Genomic DNA, 16,366 nt, shown 5'->3' on the forward strand with positions numbered 1-16,366 from the left:
TTTTGACTCTCCCGGGTAATGATGCTACTCTGGGCTTTCTGGGAAGTGCTTACCAGCGGGCCTATAGGAAGCGTGATTCCTGATCTGCAGGGTTTGCGAGTTTCCAACACGACCCTGTCCACCTGCTGGTGGGCGGGTCCTGGACTCAGACTCCGGGCCATGTCCGCAGTCAGGGGTCGGGCCTGCTAACCCCCACCCCAGAGCCCTTGTGGGGACCAGGACCCACCCCTGTCTGGTTGCATCTCCTGGGCCTGGGGGGTGGTCACCTCCACTTTCCAGCCGAGTGCACCAGAGCTCTATGAGGTTGTTGTGGGACGGGGCGGGGTGGGGGAACGGGGCGGTGGGGGTGTGGGGTGGAGGGGAGTCTGCGCATGCGCAGCCGGCCTGCTAGGAAGGCCTTTGAGCCTGGGTCTGTCCTGTGCAAACTCTGTACTCTTAGGGGGATCGAGCTAAAGTGTCGCTGCTCAAAACCCCCTACAAGTGAAGTCACAGTGACCTTGGGAGAGGGGAACAAGGGCATCTGTGGGTAGAGCTGAGCCCTTGCGCCAAGGCCGTGGCTGATTCACCAGTAAGTGGTTCCGTAGCGCCGCACCCGCTGTTGTTAGGTGACAGCATTCCGGACAGATCTGCTGCCCCCCCACTCCATGTGCACCCACCAGGTGGCCCGGGGGTCCGGATCCCACGTGCGCTTTGCCAACAGCATCCTGTGTAAACCCCTCCTCGGTCTGAGCCTCAGTTTCCTGGCTTTCGAAGTAAGTGAGCCCAGTGGTGACGAGCCTGGACCGGGCGCCTGCCCAGCCTGGACACAAGGGAAGATGCCTGGTAGGTGCGTGTTGGTGGAGAAAGGCAGCCGAGCCACCTGCAGAGAGAAGCGAGTGACCCACGCCTCCTACCAGCAAACCCCAGGGCCTGTTTGTCAGGCTCTGCGATGGGCTCTGCGCTGGGCCCCACGAGGCTCAGACCCAGTGCCTGCCCACAGGAAGCCTCTCCGGGTGTGGGGGGAAGGTGAGGGCATGCTGTAATGCCCGTGGGACTAACTCCCGTCACAAGTCTGTCCACGGAGGTGGCGAGTATAGTCTCCCCCGTGGTGGAGCCACCTTCTTCAGGGCAGAAGGGCACCTGCCATTGGTCTCAAGAGCCGTGGGTGCTCCCGTGGGAGCTCAGGAGTGGCAAGGCTGGGTAAGGGCAATTGCAGCATTTGAATGGGGCCTTGAAGGATGTGTAGGAGTTCACACAGGGGAGAGAACAGGGATAGATGCTGAAGGTTTGTAGAGAGGCAGGTGGCAGTGGTTGGGGGTGGAGAGCAAACTGGGGCCCCACCCCAGGGCTCGTGGACCTGCCTATTTCCTTGCCACCCACACTCTTCCTCTGGCTCTGCCACTGTCTTTCCGCCCAAGACGGGCAGAAGGTCGGTTTGGCCTTCCTTCTGCGGCGGGGAGGTGCCACACTCTGGGTCTGGGTGGTGCAGGGGCCCCACGGCTCCGGGAGAATGGGGTCGCCCTCTGGTGGCTGTTTGCAGTGCTTCTGTCCCTGACTCAGGGTCCCACCCGCCTTGGTCCCCCAGGGGAGATGGCTAGACACATGTGACCTCTGGAAGCCACAGAACCCGAGACACTCAGACTGGAGGGACCTGGCATGGGATTGCAGTCCCCTCCGGCCCCCGGGATTCCACGTCCTCATCAGCATCCTGCCAGGTGGCCGCAGCATCTGAGTCATGCACAGAATAAGGCCACCAGCGACCGAAGGGAGGGCTGGATGGGGCCATCCGGGCGGAAACAATGCTTCTAGGCCCTGTGATCCGCTCCTTCTAATCTCAGAACGGCTGACGGGGGTGGGGGGAGTGTAGCTTCCAGGCCCAGAGCTGGAACCAACAGTGGGAACTCCCTTGGAGTGGGTGGCGGCTGAAGGGTGGGGGCCCAGAGCTCGGCGGATGGCAGTTTGAGACCCTGAAACCCAGGGAACCGCAGGCCACCTGCTGTGGGGGGAAGAGAACTGGGTTTGGTCAGATCTGTTTGGAGTGAGCCCCCCTGCCCCCGCCCCAGCCTCAGCAGGCTGCCCAGGTCCTGGAAACAGGGCAGGACAGGGAGGAAACCCTTGTTTTATCCTTGTTCCTTGCCTTCACACAGCTCCTTCCCATCTGGTCCAACACTTCGTCACCCTACGGTTCAAAGTATCAAGTGACATGAAGTAGAAAGAAACAAAAAAACGAGCAGTTCCTATTTTGGACAAGACTCCGGTGTTTTCCCTGAGACGGATCACCATTGTCCATCCCATGACGTGAGTCAGTGATTGGCCAGGGTGTGCTCCACGCGCCCTCAACACTCAGGGGGACTTTTTGGGGGGGGGGGCTCACCCAGCCTCAAATGCAAACTTGAGTCAGCCTTGGGAGCGGGAGCCTGTGAAGCTGTCCTCCGTGGGAGCTGTGAGGCGGTCGCATGTCTGCACGGTGACTGAGAGCCATGGGGAACGGGACCCAGTCCCCAGCTCCAAATGGCTCCCAGTCCGACAGGGACAAAGGCAAGGAAGTGGGTTAGTACAGTCAGGACAATTATGGCAGTGATCACAGCAAAGCCCAGAGCTAGGCTCTAGTGTACTTGGGAATTTAGAAGATGCCAGGGGTGGTGGTTCAGATCAGCACGGAAAAGGTGGGCGACTCATTTCATGGTCCTGCCGCGTCATTTCAAAAAACTTCCTAGCTGGACCCCAGTCTCCCAGGAAACACATTCCAGCTACAGCAAAGATCTAACTTTAAGACGTGAAAGTGGAGAGGAGTACCAGAGGCAAATAGAGATACTCTTCTTCTTGAAATCATCATGGGTGGGGAGGGATTTCCTAAGTTTGCCACAAACCCAGGAATCATAAAAGGAGGCATTGATGGGTTTGATGTTAAAGTCCGTGGAGGACGACAGGGTCAGGGGCGCCACTGCGAGGTGGACGTCTGAATGGGGAATGACAGTTGGAATGAAAATGGGACGTGGGCCAGGGTTTCTAATCTGAGAGCATCTCTTACAAGCTAATAAGAAATGAGATGCGGGGCGCCTGGATGGCTCAGTCAGTCAGGCGCCTGACTCTAGGCTTTGGCTCAAGTCACGATCTCAGGGTCCTGGGGTCGAGCCCCGCGTCAGGCTCCCTGCTCAGTGTGGAGCCTGCTGGAGATTCTCTCTCTCTCCCTCTGCCCCTCCCCCTGCTCTCTCTTTCTCTCTGTGGGAAAAAAAAACAAAAAAGAAAAAGAAATATACTCTAAGGAGATGCCTAGACAAGTGGAAAAGGGGCTCGGGGGGTGTTATTTATCATAGTGAGAAGTTAGGAGCGATTTGGCAATCAACCATGTCCTCGTTAAATATGTAATTGTGTGTAACCTTGTGCGCTGATTGAAATGGACTTGTAATTCCACACTTACTGTTGTAGAGCAACGACCACAACTTATTTACGGGACGAATAAGGCAGATCATAAAGTCGCATGTATAATGACATTATAAATCATATACTTGAACCTGTCAAGAAAGGCAAACACCTGTATGTTACCGGTGGTTGCCGCTGAGTTGATGGGCTTCCTGGAGATTTACACTGTATTCTTTTAATGGTCTGAGGAGATTTGGGTACATTCGTAAATCACAAAAACAAGAACTCGTCTTTAAAGTGCTATGAGAGGGGCATGGAAGCCAGAGCATGTACGGGAACCGGGAGTCCTCCCTCAGCCCCCCCGGGGCAGCTCTGCCATCCCCAACCACAGCCAGGCAGCCCCTCGCCCTCCTGTCCCTACCCCGAGGTCATCGAGGTGGGATCTTCACTGACAGGCAAGGTCAGTGTGGCAGGCAGCAGCCATCTCTTGGAGACGAGGGGGTCCCCACCCACTGTCCCCATTCTTGGAGGTACAGATCCCTTTGAGAGGGCTTGGGGAACCCTCACAGTCCTGTCCTTGCCTCCACATTTCATGGGCCCCCAATTCCCAGGACCCATGAATATGTCACCTTGTTTGGGCAAAGGGACCCAGGTGGGGCCATGGTCATCACCAAGGTCCCCTCCGAGGAGGCAGAGCTATGACCCTAGAAGTGAGTGGTTGGGATGAGGCAAGAAGTGGCCATCTGATCGTCCCCGAGAGCCTCCAAGAGGAACAGTCCTGCTGACCTCTTCTGACTCCTGATGGTCAGAGCTATGGCAGCAACAGGAATGGACACCCCTCCAGTGCCCCCGGGAGCCCCCCAGCCTGTGGCGCACTTATGCCTAAGCTGGCTCCCGAGGGTTTCTGTCCTTTGCTGCCCAACACAACCCTTTCAGAACAGCAGCAAGTGTCCTGTTGACAGACCAGTGTCCCCTCGCCCCGGTGCTCCCTCTTACTGCCTCCACGGTGCTCCCTGGAACCTTCTAGATGTTAGGTCCCATTGTTGTTGTTTGGTTGAGAGCTGAGGTGGGGGCCGGTGGGAGGAGGAAGGTTTATTTTTAAAGGTCGTGTGCATAGAAAGTTCAGTCTCGGAGGAGCTGTGAACCTGCCCTATCAGCGTTCCCCCCAGGAAACCACCCAGAGCAGTATGGAAACGAGCGATTTGCTCTCCTTTTTTTTTTTATTGGAGCGAAACGTACCTCACACAGAGGCTGCCATCTTACTGTTGCAGGCGCTTGGCTCGGGGACACTGGAGCATTCACAGTGTCATGCGGCCGTCACCATCATCTGTCTCCAGAACTCCTCATCATCCCCGGTGGAAACTCTGTCCCCATGAAATGCAAACTCTCCCAGCCCCCAGCAGCGACTTGTTCTTGAAAAAGCCTAAAGCATTTTTGAAACCTCAACAAGCCTACCATTTCCCCCCGGCAAGTGCATGGATGGCCCGGCCACCAAGCTACACTTGTGAGTGTAGCACCCCCCCCAGCCCCATCCAGAAAAATCTCAACTTCACCTTCACGGCATGTTCACCAGTCACACGGGCTGCAGCCGGTGGGGACCAGGGCACAGAGCTGAAGTCTCCCTGGGAGCCCACAGGGCACTGGAAGGGGAACCAAGGCACTACCTGCTGTCCCCACCCCCCAAAAGGGCCCCTTTAGGTTTCCGTGCTGGAGAGCTGTATTTTCTGGGTACAGGGACCTACCCAGTCGGGTGTTCAAAGATAATTTTTATTTATTTATATATTTATTTGACACAGAGAGAGAGACAGAGATCACAAGCAGGCAGAGAGGCAGGCAGAGAGAGGGGGAAGCAGGCTCCCCGCTGAGCAGAGAGCCCGATGTGGGGCTCGATCCCAGGACCCTGAGATCCTGCCCTGAGCCGGAAATCAGGAGTTAGGCACCTAACAGACTGAGCTACCTGTTAAAGATTGTGTTCTTCCCATTAATCGGTGAGGAAACCAAGTTGATGGTTTAACAGGTTTCAAAGGAAGTCCTGTCACAGAGATGAGAAGTACGACATAGGGAATATAGTCGATGATACTGTAACGCAAAAGAAGAAAAAGGAAGAAAAGCCAAACAAACAGAGCCACTCACAGAGCAGGAACATTGGAGCGAATGCACATCGTGTGCCGGGCTGGGTTTTCCACAGAGCCTGGGAGGCAAGGAGGAGAGTCAGGTCGGCCTGTGCAGGCTGGGACATAATTGCCCTGTCTACAGACGAGAATTATTTTCCCGTTGCCGTCAGGTGTCTACACGTCACGGAGAACTGGGACCACAAGACGCAGAGTGGAGGTCCTCTAGGGATGATTTTCCACTGAAACACAACATTTTCTGTACGTGAGAGGAGGCAGGGCTGAGGCGGGGGATCAGAGAAGAGCAGGCGGACGGAGCTTCGGAGAGAGGGCGGGCCTCCAGAGAACTCCAGACTCGCAGGAGGAAGGGCCTCCTGTTTCCGAGAGATGCTGGCGTGAGCCTCTGGGATTCAGCCAAGATCCAGACCTGCGACCTGGGTCCCTGCAGAATTCCGCGGGGAAAGTCAGACGGGAGAGACCCCAGGGCTGACTTCAGGGACAGCCGGGAAGGCGAGGCCACGATGCAAGGTTGGACCGTACAGCACCCCCAGGGCGCAGGGCTAGAGTCGAAGCAAGTCCCTTGGGTCTCCACGGCTGGGAGGCCCTGAATGCCGAGGCAAACGGGCCAGAGCCGGACCCAGGAAAGAGAGGTTACCCCAGTGGGAATCCCGAGGACCCTGTGAGGGAATCCTGCTTGGGGGACATTCTGGGTTACCCCCCCACTGTGCTCTCTGCTCTGGCACCCCCAAAACGTGGGGCGGGGGGAGGAAGCCCTTCAGAACTCACAGAGCTAAAGACAGTCTCAGAGGCTGGGGTCTTGCTGGTGGGGCCCCAGCCGGGATTCTCAGGGAAGTGACCAAGGCTCAGTCCCGCCGGTAGGTGGCGCGCTCACCCCCGCGTGGGGCCGACTCAGGGGCAGGCGCCCACCCACCTGGCAGTCTCTGCTGGGAGGTCATCTCGCGGTCAGGCGCCGGTAGGGGGCAGCAGGTGCGACTGAGAGCTGAAAGCCCCCACGGGGAAAGGGGTCCCGGGCAGAGTCCCTCCTTCAGCCCTCACCGCACACCGACCTTTTTCCTCCTACTTTTCACTTCACTTGGTACCGGTTGGATATTCCAGCCACTAAAAACACCCAGTAACCCAACTTAGAAACAGAAGAGTGGAGCAGATGTTCTACCAAAGCAGGTAGGCGAATGGCCAAGAAGCCCGTGGAAGGATGCGCGATATTGTTGATCACTGATAGAAAAATGGGAATCAATGGGCAGCAGTGAGGGGCTCAGCCAGCTGAACGTCCAGCTCTTGATTTTGGCTCAGGTCCTGAGTTCAAGCCCTACGTCAGGCTCCATGTCTTGTTAAAAAGCAACAAAACAAAACAACCACAGTGAGATACCCTCACACCCATCAGGATGGTTACTATTAAAACTCACCCCCCCCCCCCAAAAAAAAACAGACAATGCCCAGTGTTGAACAAGATGCGAGGAGATTGGAATCCTTGTGTCCTGACCGTGTGGGTACGGACAACGGTGCAGCTGGTCTTGGAAGAATGCAGGGCAGGTCCTGAAAACATTAAAGATAGAATGACCCACCAAGTCATCTAGCAATTATCCTGGTAGGCGTGTCCTCCGAAGAATTGAGGGTAAGATCTCAGAGAGATGTTGATGCCCCTGTGTTCACAGCAGTGTTGTTCAGCCGACAAGCGGGAACAGCCCAAGCGTCCATTGACAGAGGCGCAGGCAAGCAAAATGTGGACTGTCCCGATGGTGGAATATTATTCAGCCTTAAAAAGGAAGAATTCTGACACCTGCTGCAACACGGATGGGCCTTGAGGACATTATGCTGCATGAAATAAGCCCCGTCACAGGGGGACGATACTGCATGACCCCACGCAGACAGAACCCCACAATCGCCACACAGACAGAACCAAACCAAAATACTCGAGACAGATCGCAGAAGTAAACTGTCAAAATGAACGAACGTGGCACAAAATCTTCTTGACTTCGGTTCACCATAGGTTTCTCAGCGATGATGTCCAAAGAAGTATCTGTAACAGAAAAACAAGATCAAGGGGCGCCTGCGTGGCTCAGTGGGTTAAAAGCCTCTGCCTTTGGCTCAGGTCATGAACCCAAGGTCCTGGGATCGAGCCCCACATCTGGCTTTCGGCTCAGCAGGGAGCCTGCTTCCCCCTTTCTCTCTGCCTGTTTCTCTGCCTACTTGTGATCTCTGTCAAATAAATAAATTAATTAATTTAAATAAATAAATAAGAAAAACAAGATCAATACATTGGATGTCACTGAGATGAGAATTTCTCTTCTGAGGATGCTGTTAAGAGAGTTGAAACGATGAGCCACAGGCTGGATGAGGGTACCGGAAGGTCGTGTATCGGATGAAGCCTTGTGTGCAGCGCGTCTGAAGACTTCACAGTAGGAAATCAATTCAATTCAAGACGGGGAAAACATTGAACGGACCTCCTATCACCTGGCAAACACGCCCATGAAAGCTCCCCGCCACCCTTAGGGGCTGGAGGGCCGAGAACTGGGTGCTCCAGGAGGGAGCCATGCACTGGTCAGGGTGGCTGGAAGGAGGGAGCCCGGCTGTCTACGCGCTGGCTGGGACATGGGGGACCGGGCCCTCTCATGTCCCACTGGTGGGACAGAGCCAGTGCTCTGGGAAACAGCGTGGTAGTTTCTGAAAAGTGAAGCCTGCGCTTGCCGTGACCGCCCACAGGTCCCCTGGGTGTCCGCGAGGAAAGTGTGGAGGCTCTCCCGAGCCTCGTGCACCGGCGTGCAGGGCGGCTTGTCAGGGTCAAAAACCCGGAGGCACCGAAACGTTTGCAGCAAGCATGTGGACAAGCAAACTAGCCCGTTCAGTGGCGGAAAAGGATTAAACTTGGCAGTGGAAGGAGAGCTGGGGATGTGCCCCACAGGGGGGACACTCAGGGCAGTTGCGCTGGGTGGTGGAAGGCAGGCGAGGGGGTAGCCTGTGAGCTCATCCACGCGTGACCCCCCCCCACACCGACTGCAAACTGACCTGCATGGATGGGGCGTGTGTCGGTGTTTGTGGCTATGGGGGGCAGGAGGGAGAGAAGTGGGGAGAAGGGGTGACCAAGGGCCCAGGGAACTTTCGGGGTGATGGGTGGGCTTGTCACTTTGACTGTGGTGTTGGTTTCTGTATACCTCTGTGTCGAGGTTTACCACGTTGTACACTTGAAAGACGTGCAGTTTATTTATGTTGATAATGCACGGTAAAGCTTTTTGATTTTATTATTTTCTTTTACTTTTACTTTATTTTATATTTTATTATATCGTTTTATTTTACTTTGCTTTTACTTTATTTTATTGTTTTTTATTTTTTAAAAGGCGAGTCTGGTGGGGAAGGCTGGGTGTCTGAACGGGAGACTCTGAACGAAGACTGGGGGGTGGGGATGAGCGGGGCCGAGGGCGAGGGCAGCGCCACCAAGAGGGGGCAAAGCCAGGTCAGGGACCCTGCGATGGCCCGCCAGGGGCTAGGGATGCGATCTAGAGGAATAGGGATGCGATCTAGAGGAAAGGGAGGAAAGGCAGCTGGACCACGGACCACGGAGTTACTGCCGGCTCCCGGGAAGCAATTCGATGAATCAGGTGGCGCAAGGAGGGCCCTGGGGCGTGAAAGTAAAGTGCTCTGGCCCGTCTGCTTCCTCCTGGTTTCTCCCTGTGTGGGGGGGTCCTGTGGCCGCAGCCCGCGGGAAGAGCCCCTGTCCCCAGCGGCTCACCCGGCAGGAAGGGGCTCAGACCGGGCCCCAGCCCAGCTGCCGGGGCAGAGGGTCCGGCCAGCTGAGCTACCCTCTCTGCTCGTTCCTGGGCACCCCCTTTCTCCACACAGGCCCGGCACTGATCTCTAAGGTCACGTTCTTCCTGGGGTCCGACCTCTCCTCCCTAGCTTTAATGGAAGCCATACACTTTTGTCCCGGCCCTGAGACTGGCTTCCAGGAGCCTCGTGCCCACTTTCCTGCCCACTTCCTCACGGCCCTGGTCCCCCCTCACTCACTCCCGAAATGCCACAGCTGCCACTGTGCCCTGATTCATGGGTGGCCCAGTCAGATGACTGAAACCTAAATATATCCCAGCTGGCCGGCCGGCCGGCTTCCTGTGTGTGCTCAGGGCCAGAGCCGGAGACATGTGCCTCCCCTGGGCCCGCAAGAGGCCACTCGGGGAACAAGTCCCACCCCGAGGACTGAGGGGAAGAGAAGGTGTGTGTGTGGTCCGGTGAAAGGGGGGACCAAACCCCAAGCCAGAGACAAGGATGAGTGCTGGGCACGGGGACTAGCATCCCTAAAGGGTGCGTTCCCGCTGGACGTGTCTCCCCCAAGGGGAGCTCTGCAGGGAACCTTCCACCGGCTTCTGAACGCCAGCCGGCTGTGGCTGGAGGACCCGGCCACACCCAGTCCCTCACTCTCGCCCCTTCACTCATTCAGGCAGCAAGGATCTGCCGAGGCATCTTCAGCAGAGCTCTGGCTGCAGACCAGGGAGTGGAGACCGGAGCATGCATCAGAGGGTCCGAACATGATGGTGAGTTCTGGGGAGGGGGTTGGGGGTGGGGGGGTCTATCCCTGTGGTCCCTCACTGCCACCTGCCGCCTGCCACGGACTCGGGACATTTTGATCTCTTCTGTCCTGCCAGCTTCCACCTGATCTGAGCGAAGTAGGGAGAACCTCTAGTTCCGGAGTAACCGCATCACGGGGATGTGGCATCAACAGGAGGCACAAGGTCAGGGATTCTGTGAGACCTGCGACAGGTGGTGATCATCTCCGGATGGATGAGCAAGCCGACTTGCTATGTCGGGCTCCGCTGACTGTGGGATGAGGCTAAATAGGAGGTCAGGGATGGGGGTGGAGGAACCAGCCGGGAGGTGTCCCCCCGACCTCTCACCCCCCCGGGAGAAGGGACACTTGCAGGGGACCTTGAGACATGCATAGGGCAGGATTTGATCTGCCGGGCAGCCCCGGCCCAAGGATTATCCTTCTCACTTATTTTTTTTATTTTTTATTTTAAAGATTTTATTTATTTATTAGAGAGAGTGAGTGAGAGAGAGAGCATGAGAGCGCGGTAAGAGGCAGAAGGGGAAGCAGGCTCCCCGCTGAGCAGAGAGGCCGATGCAGGTCTCGATCCCAGGATCCTGAGACCATGATTTGAGCCGAAGGCAGATGCTTAACAGCTGAGCCCCCCAGGGACCCCTCCTCCTCACTTTAGTGATGGGGAAATGGATACTCCTACATCAGGTGTGTTCCAACAACTACGTTTCCTGCACATGCTCTGGGCCAGACGTTGTGCTGGTGGATTCAGAATTGTCCTGGATTCGTTAAGAAATTTGCTCTCACCGCCTGATCTGCCCATTTTTGCTGATTCTGCCATGAACGACAAGATATTTTGGGGGCACCTGGCTGGCTCAGTTCCAAGAGCGTGCGTGGGACTCTTGATCTCAGGATCGTGAGTTCGAGCCCCACGTTGGGCATGGAGATATGTATATAAACAAACAAATGAATAAATAAATAAATAAATAAATAAATAGGGTAGATAGAAGGATGGATTGGATGGATGGATGGATGGATGGGTGATGGGTGATGGGTGATGGGTGGATGGATACATGACATGAGCCTTGGTGGGCCTTGGTGACTTAGCCAAGGTAACCCACCAAGTGAAGGCAGACCTAAGCCTCACACTTAGTTTCCCTCTGGCCTCTGCCCTGTCACTAGACAGAAGGTTACTTGGAGCCCAGCAAGGACAGTCACATTGCCCTGGGGCAGAAATGCACTCTGGAAGGAAGCCAGCCCACAGAAGAACCTGGCATTCGCTCTCCTCTGTGGGCGCTCCTCTCTGGTTTCTCCATTTGCAATGCTGTCCCGCCCTCGCCTTGCGGACTGCACTCATCGTTTAAGACGGAGCTCAGCGGAGTTAAGTGACAAGATACGACAGGAATTTATAAAGATTAGGAGCCATACATAAATTATTTACCAGCTGGACTTTATAGGACAAACCAAAATCTTCCCTACTGGGATAGATACTAGAAGTGAGAAGATTAGCACAAGTCTGGGAGAAGATATTTGTAACCCATGTAACAAAGGGAGAAGATATTTGTAACCCATGTAACAAAGTGAGAAGATATTTGTAACCCATGTAACAAAGGGAGAAGATACTTGTAACCCATGTAGCAAAGGGAGAAGATATTTGTAACCCATGTAACAAAGGATTGCTCTCTGTAATCCGTGAAGGGCTCCTGCAAGTGAATGAAAAGAAGATACACCAGTTAAAGAAACTCAGGCCAAACGGATCAACGACTGTGGTACATCCATTCAGTGGGATATTACCCAGGGACAAAGACAGATAAAAAGAAATGATCAGACAAGTAACTTAGAAGTAAAGTGGTAGTCAGAGAAATGCAAAGTAAAACTTTGTATCATTTCTCACCGATCAGATTGCCAAGGAACATGCAGTGTTAACCAGTGCATAGCGAAGTGGGTACATTTTACACACTTTTGATGGGGTGTAGACTGGCAAGATCATTTTGGAGACACTTTTGGCAAAGATGTGTTTAAATCTACCACCACTTCGTAAATTCAGCTTAGTTAAGGGGATGAAGTTTGTTGAGATACATGGGCTGAAGCCGTACTATGAAACCCCTGTCAATGCAGCATTGGTTTGAGTGAAGAAGTCAAGTATTAATCAGTAGGGTAATATATAGTGTGTTTATACAGTAAAATAAAATACTGCAAAAATGAATTAGGCCCATAAGTACTAAGATGAAAACAGTTAGGTGGCTCAGCAGGTTAAAGCCTTTGCCTTCGGCACAGGTCATGATCCCAGGGTCCTGGGATCGAGTCCTGTATCGGGCTCTTGGCTCAGTGGGGAGCCTGCTTCCCCCTCCCTCTGCCCTTCCCCCCGATTGTGCCCTATTGCTTGCTTTCTCTCTCTTGAATAAAATTATATAATAAATTACATAATAAGTATAACATTCTAAAAAAATAAAAATGTTAAATTAAAAAGTAATTTTCTGTGTAGTGTGTAAAGCATGTACCCATTTCTCTGCAAGCAATGGTTTTAGAACATCCTTACCATTCTTAGCCATTCATTTTTATGGTATTTTAATCTTTTACCAAAATGAACACTATTATATAAGTGAGAAAAGTTATTTTACAAAGCTTCAGTGCTTTTTAAAACTTAGTTAAAAACTTTCTCTTAGGGTGTCTGGGTGGCTCAGTGGGTTAAAGCCTCTGCCTTCGGCTCAGGTCATGATCTCAGGGTCCTGGGATAGAGCCCCGCTTCGGGGTCTCTGCTCAGTGGTGTGTCTGCTCCTCTCTCCGCCTCTGCTTCTCCCCCTGCTTGTCCTCTCTCTCTCTCTCAAATAAATAAAATCCTTAAAAACATTTTTTAAACAAAAATTTATTATTAAATTTAATCTAAGATCCATCCCCATCGACCGAGTGATTTACATTATGTAAATGTAAATGCAGGAAAGTATCATTACTTCTCTCGAAGACCTTGAGTTACTACAAAAAGCAAACTCGGCAAAATCCAGTAGCCGGGAGTACCCTGGGAAGGGTTTGGACTAGCGGCCCTTGCGAATTAGCTGTGTGACTTCAAACTCAAAACCAACCTTTACATTCTTGAAGGCTGGCATTCCTCATTTGCAAAGTGAAGACAGACCAAAAAAACCAAAAAACCAAAAAAAAAAAAAAAAAAAAAAAACCAAGACCCCAAAAACCAAAACCTGTTGTAGGGGCTCTGAGAAGCTGAAGTGGGATTGTTGAGGGCAGAGGGAGAGAATGTCCCGCAGACCCTGCCGCGAGGGGGAGTCCCACGCGGGGTTTGATCGCACGACCCTGAGAGCATGACCGGAGCAGACATCAAGAGTCAGACGCTCAACCTACTGAGCCACCCGGGTGCCCCTCACTTCTGCGACTTAATGATGATCTGAGGGTTCTAGCCAGGGCAAAGGGACAGCAAGCAAGGAGGGAGGGAAGGTACATTGCTAGTAATGTAGACTCAAAATTACAAGATTCAAAACTTTAATCCAGCCTTATTTAAAATCAAACGTTACTATTGGCCACAAGAGTATTGATGAGAAGGCTGGAAAGGAGACACATTTGGCCCAAGTTCAAGCGGTGTTGTCCTGGCTATTGTCCTCTGAGCTAGAGAAGGAAGGAGAAGTCCGTGGTTTTGGAGAGCAGCCCGCTGTGACCAGAGATCTCATTTAGGATTAACCCTTACACGCTTGCTTCCTTTGCATCGGGACGGCAGTTTCTCCCGGTGTGTTTACTGGCATCCAAGGACAAGGACCCGGAGAGGCCCCGTGAGACACCCATCTGTTAGAGCACAAGAGCTGTTTTGTTCCTGTTTAATGTCACAGGAATGTAACCTTTAACCACAGGGCTTGGGGTAACCAGAAAACCTGTAAAGTGTAATTACTAGCACAGACCGTATTTGTTCATTTAGGCTGCAAAGTACACTAGTTCTGGGAACCCGAACGTGCTCACGTCATCTGTAACGGAACCCGGTGGTTTTACAATCGCTGACGTGCCATTTTATAAATGACGTCACATGCGCTGTGTAGACATCGGTTGACTCAAAGGATTCCTGGGCGAGCTGGAGACCCAGGTTGACCGTCCCAGGCCAAGACCCACAACCAAAGGTTTGGCATAGAAGCGGCCTGAGGGGACATCTTTGCTACCAGAGGCTGCAGGGCCCTTGCTCCCTGCTCACGGGAGGACAGCACTGGCCTTGCTGCCACGGCTGATGCCACCTCTGTGTCTTCCGTGGCTCCTGCCCAGAACCGAAGTCAGTGTGTTTAGTGGCTGGGCGGGACCAGGTGCTCTGTCCTGTCTGCAAGGGAAGGGGCTCCACGCTAGGAAACGGAGGAGAGGGCGTGGGTTCTGAGTGGTCCATAAAAATTAGAGAAGTCAAGGCCGCTGGTGGGCCCCCGCTGCCATCTCACTCTGCGCCTGCACCCAGACAGCACGATGCTGTGGGACATCACGGGCTCCCCGCGTTGATTGAACTCACTTCCCGTTTACTGCATCCGCTGAGCCGGCGACACGGCCCGAGTGTGACCATTGATCACCCTCCGAGCAAATTCGTGTTTCTACCTTCTGAGGTTCCACCTTCTGAATTTCTCTCTCCAGCGTCTCCCCCTCGGCCCAGTGGCTGTGCTCCCTGCAGAGACGGTCGCATCCAGAGGTTCCCCAGCCCCTCTATCTCCCCAGGATGCTCCGGTTGCCACGGCCTCTCAGCCACTCGGGGGTCACCCCTGCACTGTCCTGTCTTCCGTGGGCTGCGCGGTCCTTCCTGTGGTTGTGGAGCTGCATCTGCCCTTCACCTTCAGAAACACAAACGGACAAGAAGATGCTCCACGCCCCCTCCCCTGCCGACTCTGTCCCCCACTTCTGTCCCCTTCCCCAAACAAAGCTCATCCTTACAATGTCTCTTCCTGCATTCCTCCTCCTCGACTCCAGCTTTCCCGCAAGCCATTTAGGCTCTTGTTCTCACTGTTTTTCCAAGGCCACCGAAGCCCTCAGTCTTGCTGAAGCCAATGTTTGTTGCGTGTCCTGGTGGCCTCTCATTGGACTTCTCCGCAGCCCTTTGTGCTGTGGAAACACTTTCTTCTCGAGCTTCCTGCACCGCACACTCCCGGGCTTTTCTCAACCTGCTTTGCTTCCCCAGGACTCTGTCCTGACAGCCTTCTCTCCTCCATGACCTTTCCTCCCTCCGTGATTTCCAGCTTCCGTGTCCAATTTTTTTTCTCTGTGACCTTTATTATATTTCTCCTTGACTGACTGAAAAGTTTCAAGATTACCAAAAAGTTGGATGAATAGTAACTATGAACACCCCTGGGGTCTTCCGTGAAATCCATCAGCCTCTAGCATTTTGCCAACATTTGTACTTTCTGTCTGTCTGTCTGTCTCTTCCTCACCCATCTTCCCACCCCTACCCACCATTTTTTGTTGGACCATTTGAAAGCAAGTTTCAATCACCATGATACTTCTCCCTTAAGTATTTTAGTGTGTATGTCCTAAGACTGGAATAAGGATTTTCCATCTAAGAAAATTAATAATTAGGATCATTTAATATACAGTGTATATTCAAACTTCCCCAAATCCCCAAATCTCTACAACTTTTATAGATGTTTTTCTCTTACTTTTAAAAAAGATTTTATTTGGGATGCCTGGGTGGCTCAGTGGGTTAAAGCCTCTGCCTTTGGCTCAGGTTGTGATCCCAGGGTCCTAGGATCAAGCCCTGCATCAGGCTCTCTGCTTGGCAGGGAGCCTGCTTCCTTCTCTCTCTCTGCCTGCCTCTCTGTCTACTTGTGATCTGTCTCTCTGTCAAATAAATAAATAAAATCTTTAAAAAAATAAATTAAAAAAAAAAAGATTTGATTTATTTGAGAGAGAGAGAGAGACCATGAGCAGGAGGAGGGGCAACGGGAGAGGGAGAAGCAGACTCCCCAGTGAGTAGGTAGCTAGATGCAGGGTTTGATCCCAGGACCCTGAGATCATGACCCGAGCCGAAACCAAGAGTCAGATGCTTAACTGACTGAGCCACCCAGGTGCCTCTGTGTGTGATTTTTGGATATAGAATTTTACGCACATTGCATGCAGTGTATGTGCATACACAAACTTGCTTTTTTACTTGATTATATAGCAGCCATATCTCCAGGTCAAAAAATAGAATAAAATCACAATTTCCATGGAATTTACTACTCCATGGTAAGAATGTATTTCTTTTTTTCTTAAGTTTGTTTGTTTGTTTACTATTTGAGCTCGCCATGGGGCTCGAGCTCATGATTCCAGGTCAAGAGTCCCAAGTATGCTTTTCTGACGGAGCCAGCCAGGTCCCCTGAATGTATTTCATGCAATAAAAATATCCCTATTGATAACCACTGAAGTCGTT

The 16,366-nt window shown here is 52.9% G+C and overlaps 1 protein-coding gene across 4 annotated transcripts in view; it reads left to right on the forward strand.

Annotated features, from left to right (window-relative positions):
- Nucleotides 1-16,366, forward strand: part of RABEP1 (rabaptin, RAB GTPase binding effector protein 1) — a 182,330-nt gene that overhangs the window by 57,510 nt on the left and 108,454 nt on the right. For all 4 annotated transcript variants that reach the window (XM_059148980.1, XM_059148978.1, XM_059148976.1 and 1 more), the window contains one exon: nucleotides 9,901-9,994. In XM_059148980.1, coding sequence (XP_059004963.1) covers nucleotides 9,901-9,994 — 94 coding nt within the window. The remainder of the gene's footprint in view (nucleotides 1-9,900; nucleotides 9,995-16,366) is intronic.

This window comes from Mustela lutreola, chromosome 15 (genome assembly GCF_030435805.1).
Source record: "Mustela lutreola isolate mMusLut2 chromosome 15, mMusLut2.pri, whole genome shotgun sequence".
In the NCBI taxonomy this organism is placed as follows: Eukaryota; Metazoa; Chordata; class Mammalia; order Carnivora; family Mustelidae; genus Mustela; species Mustela lutreola.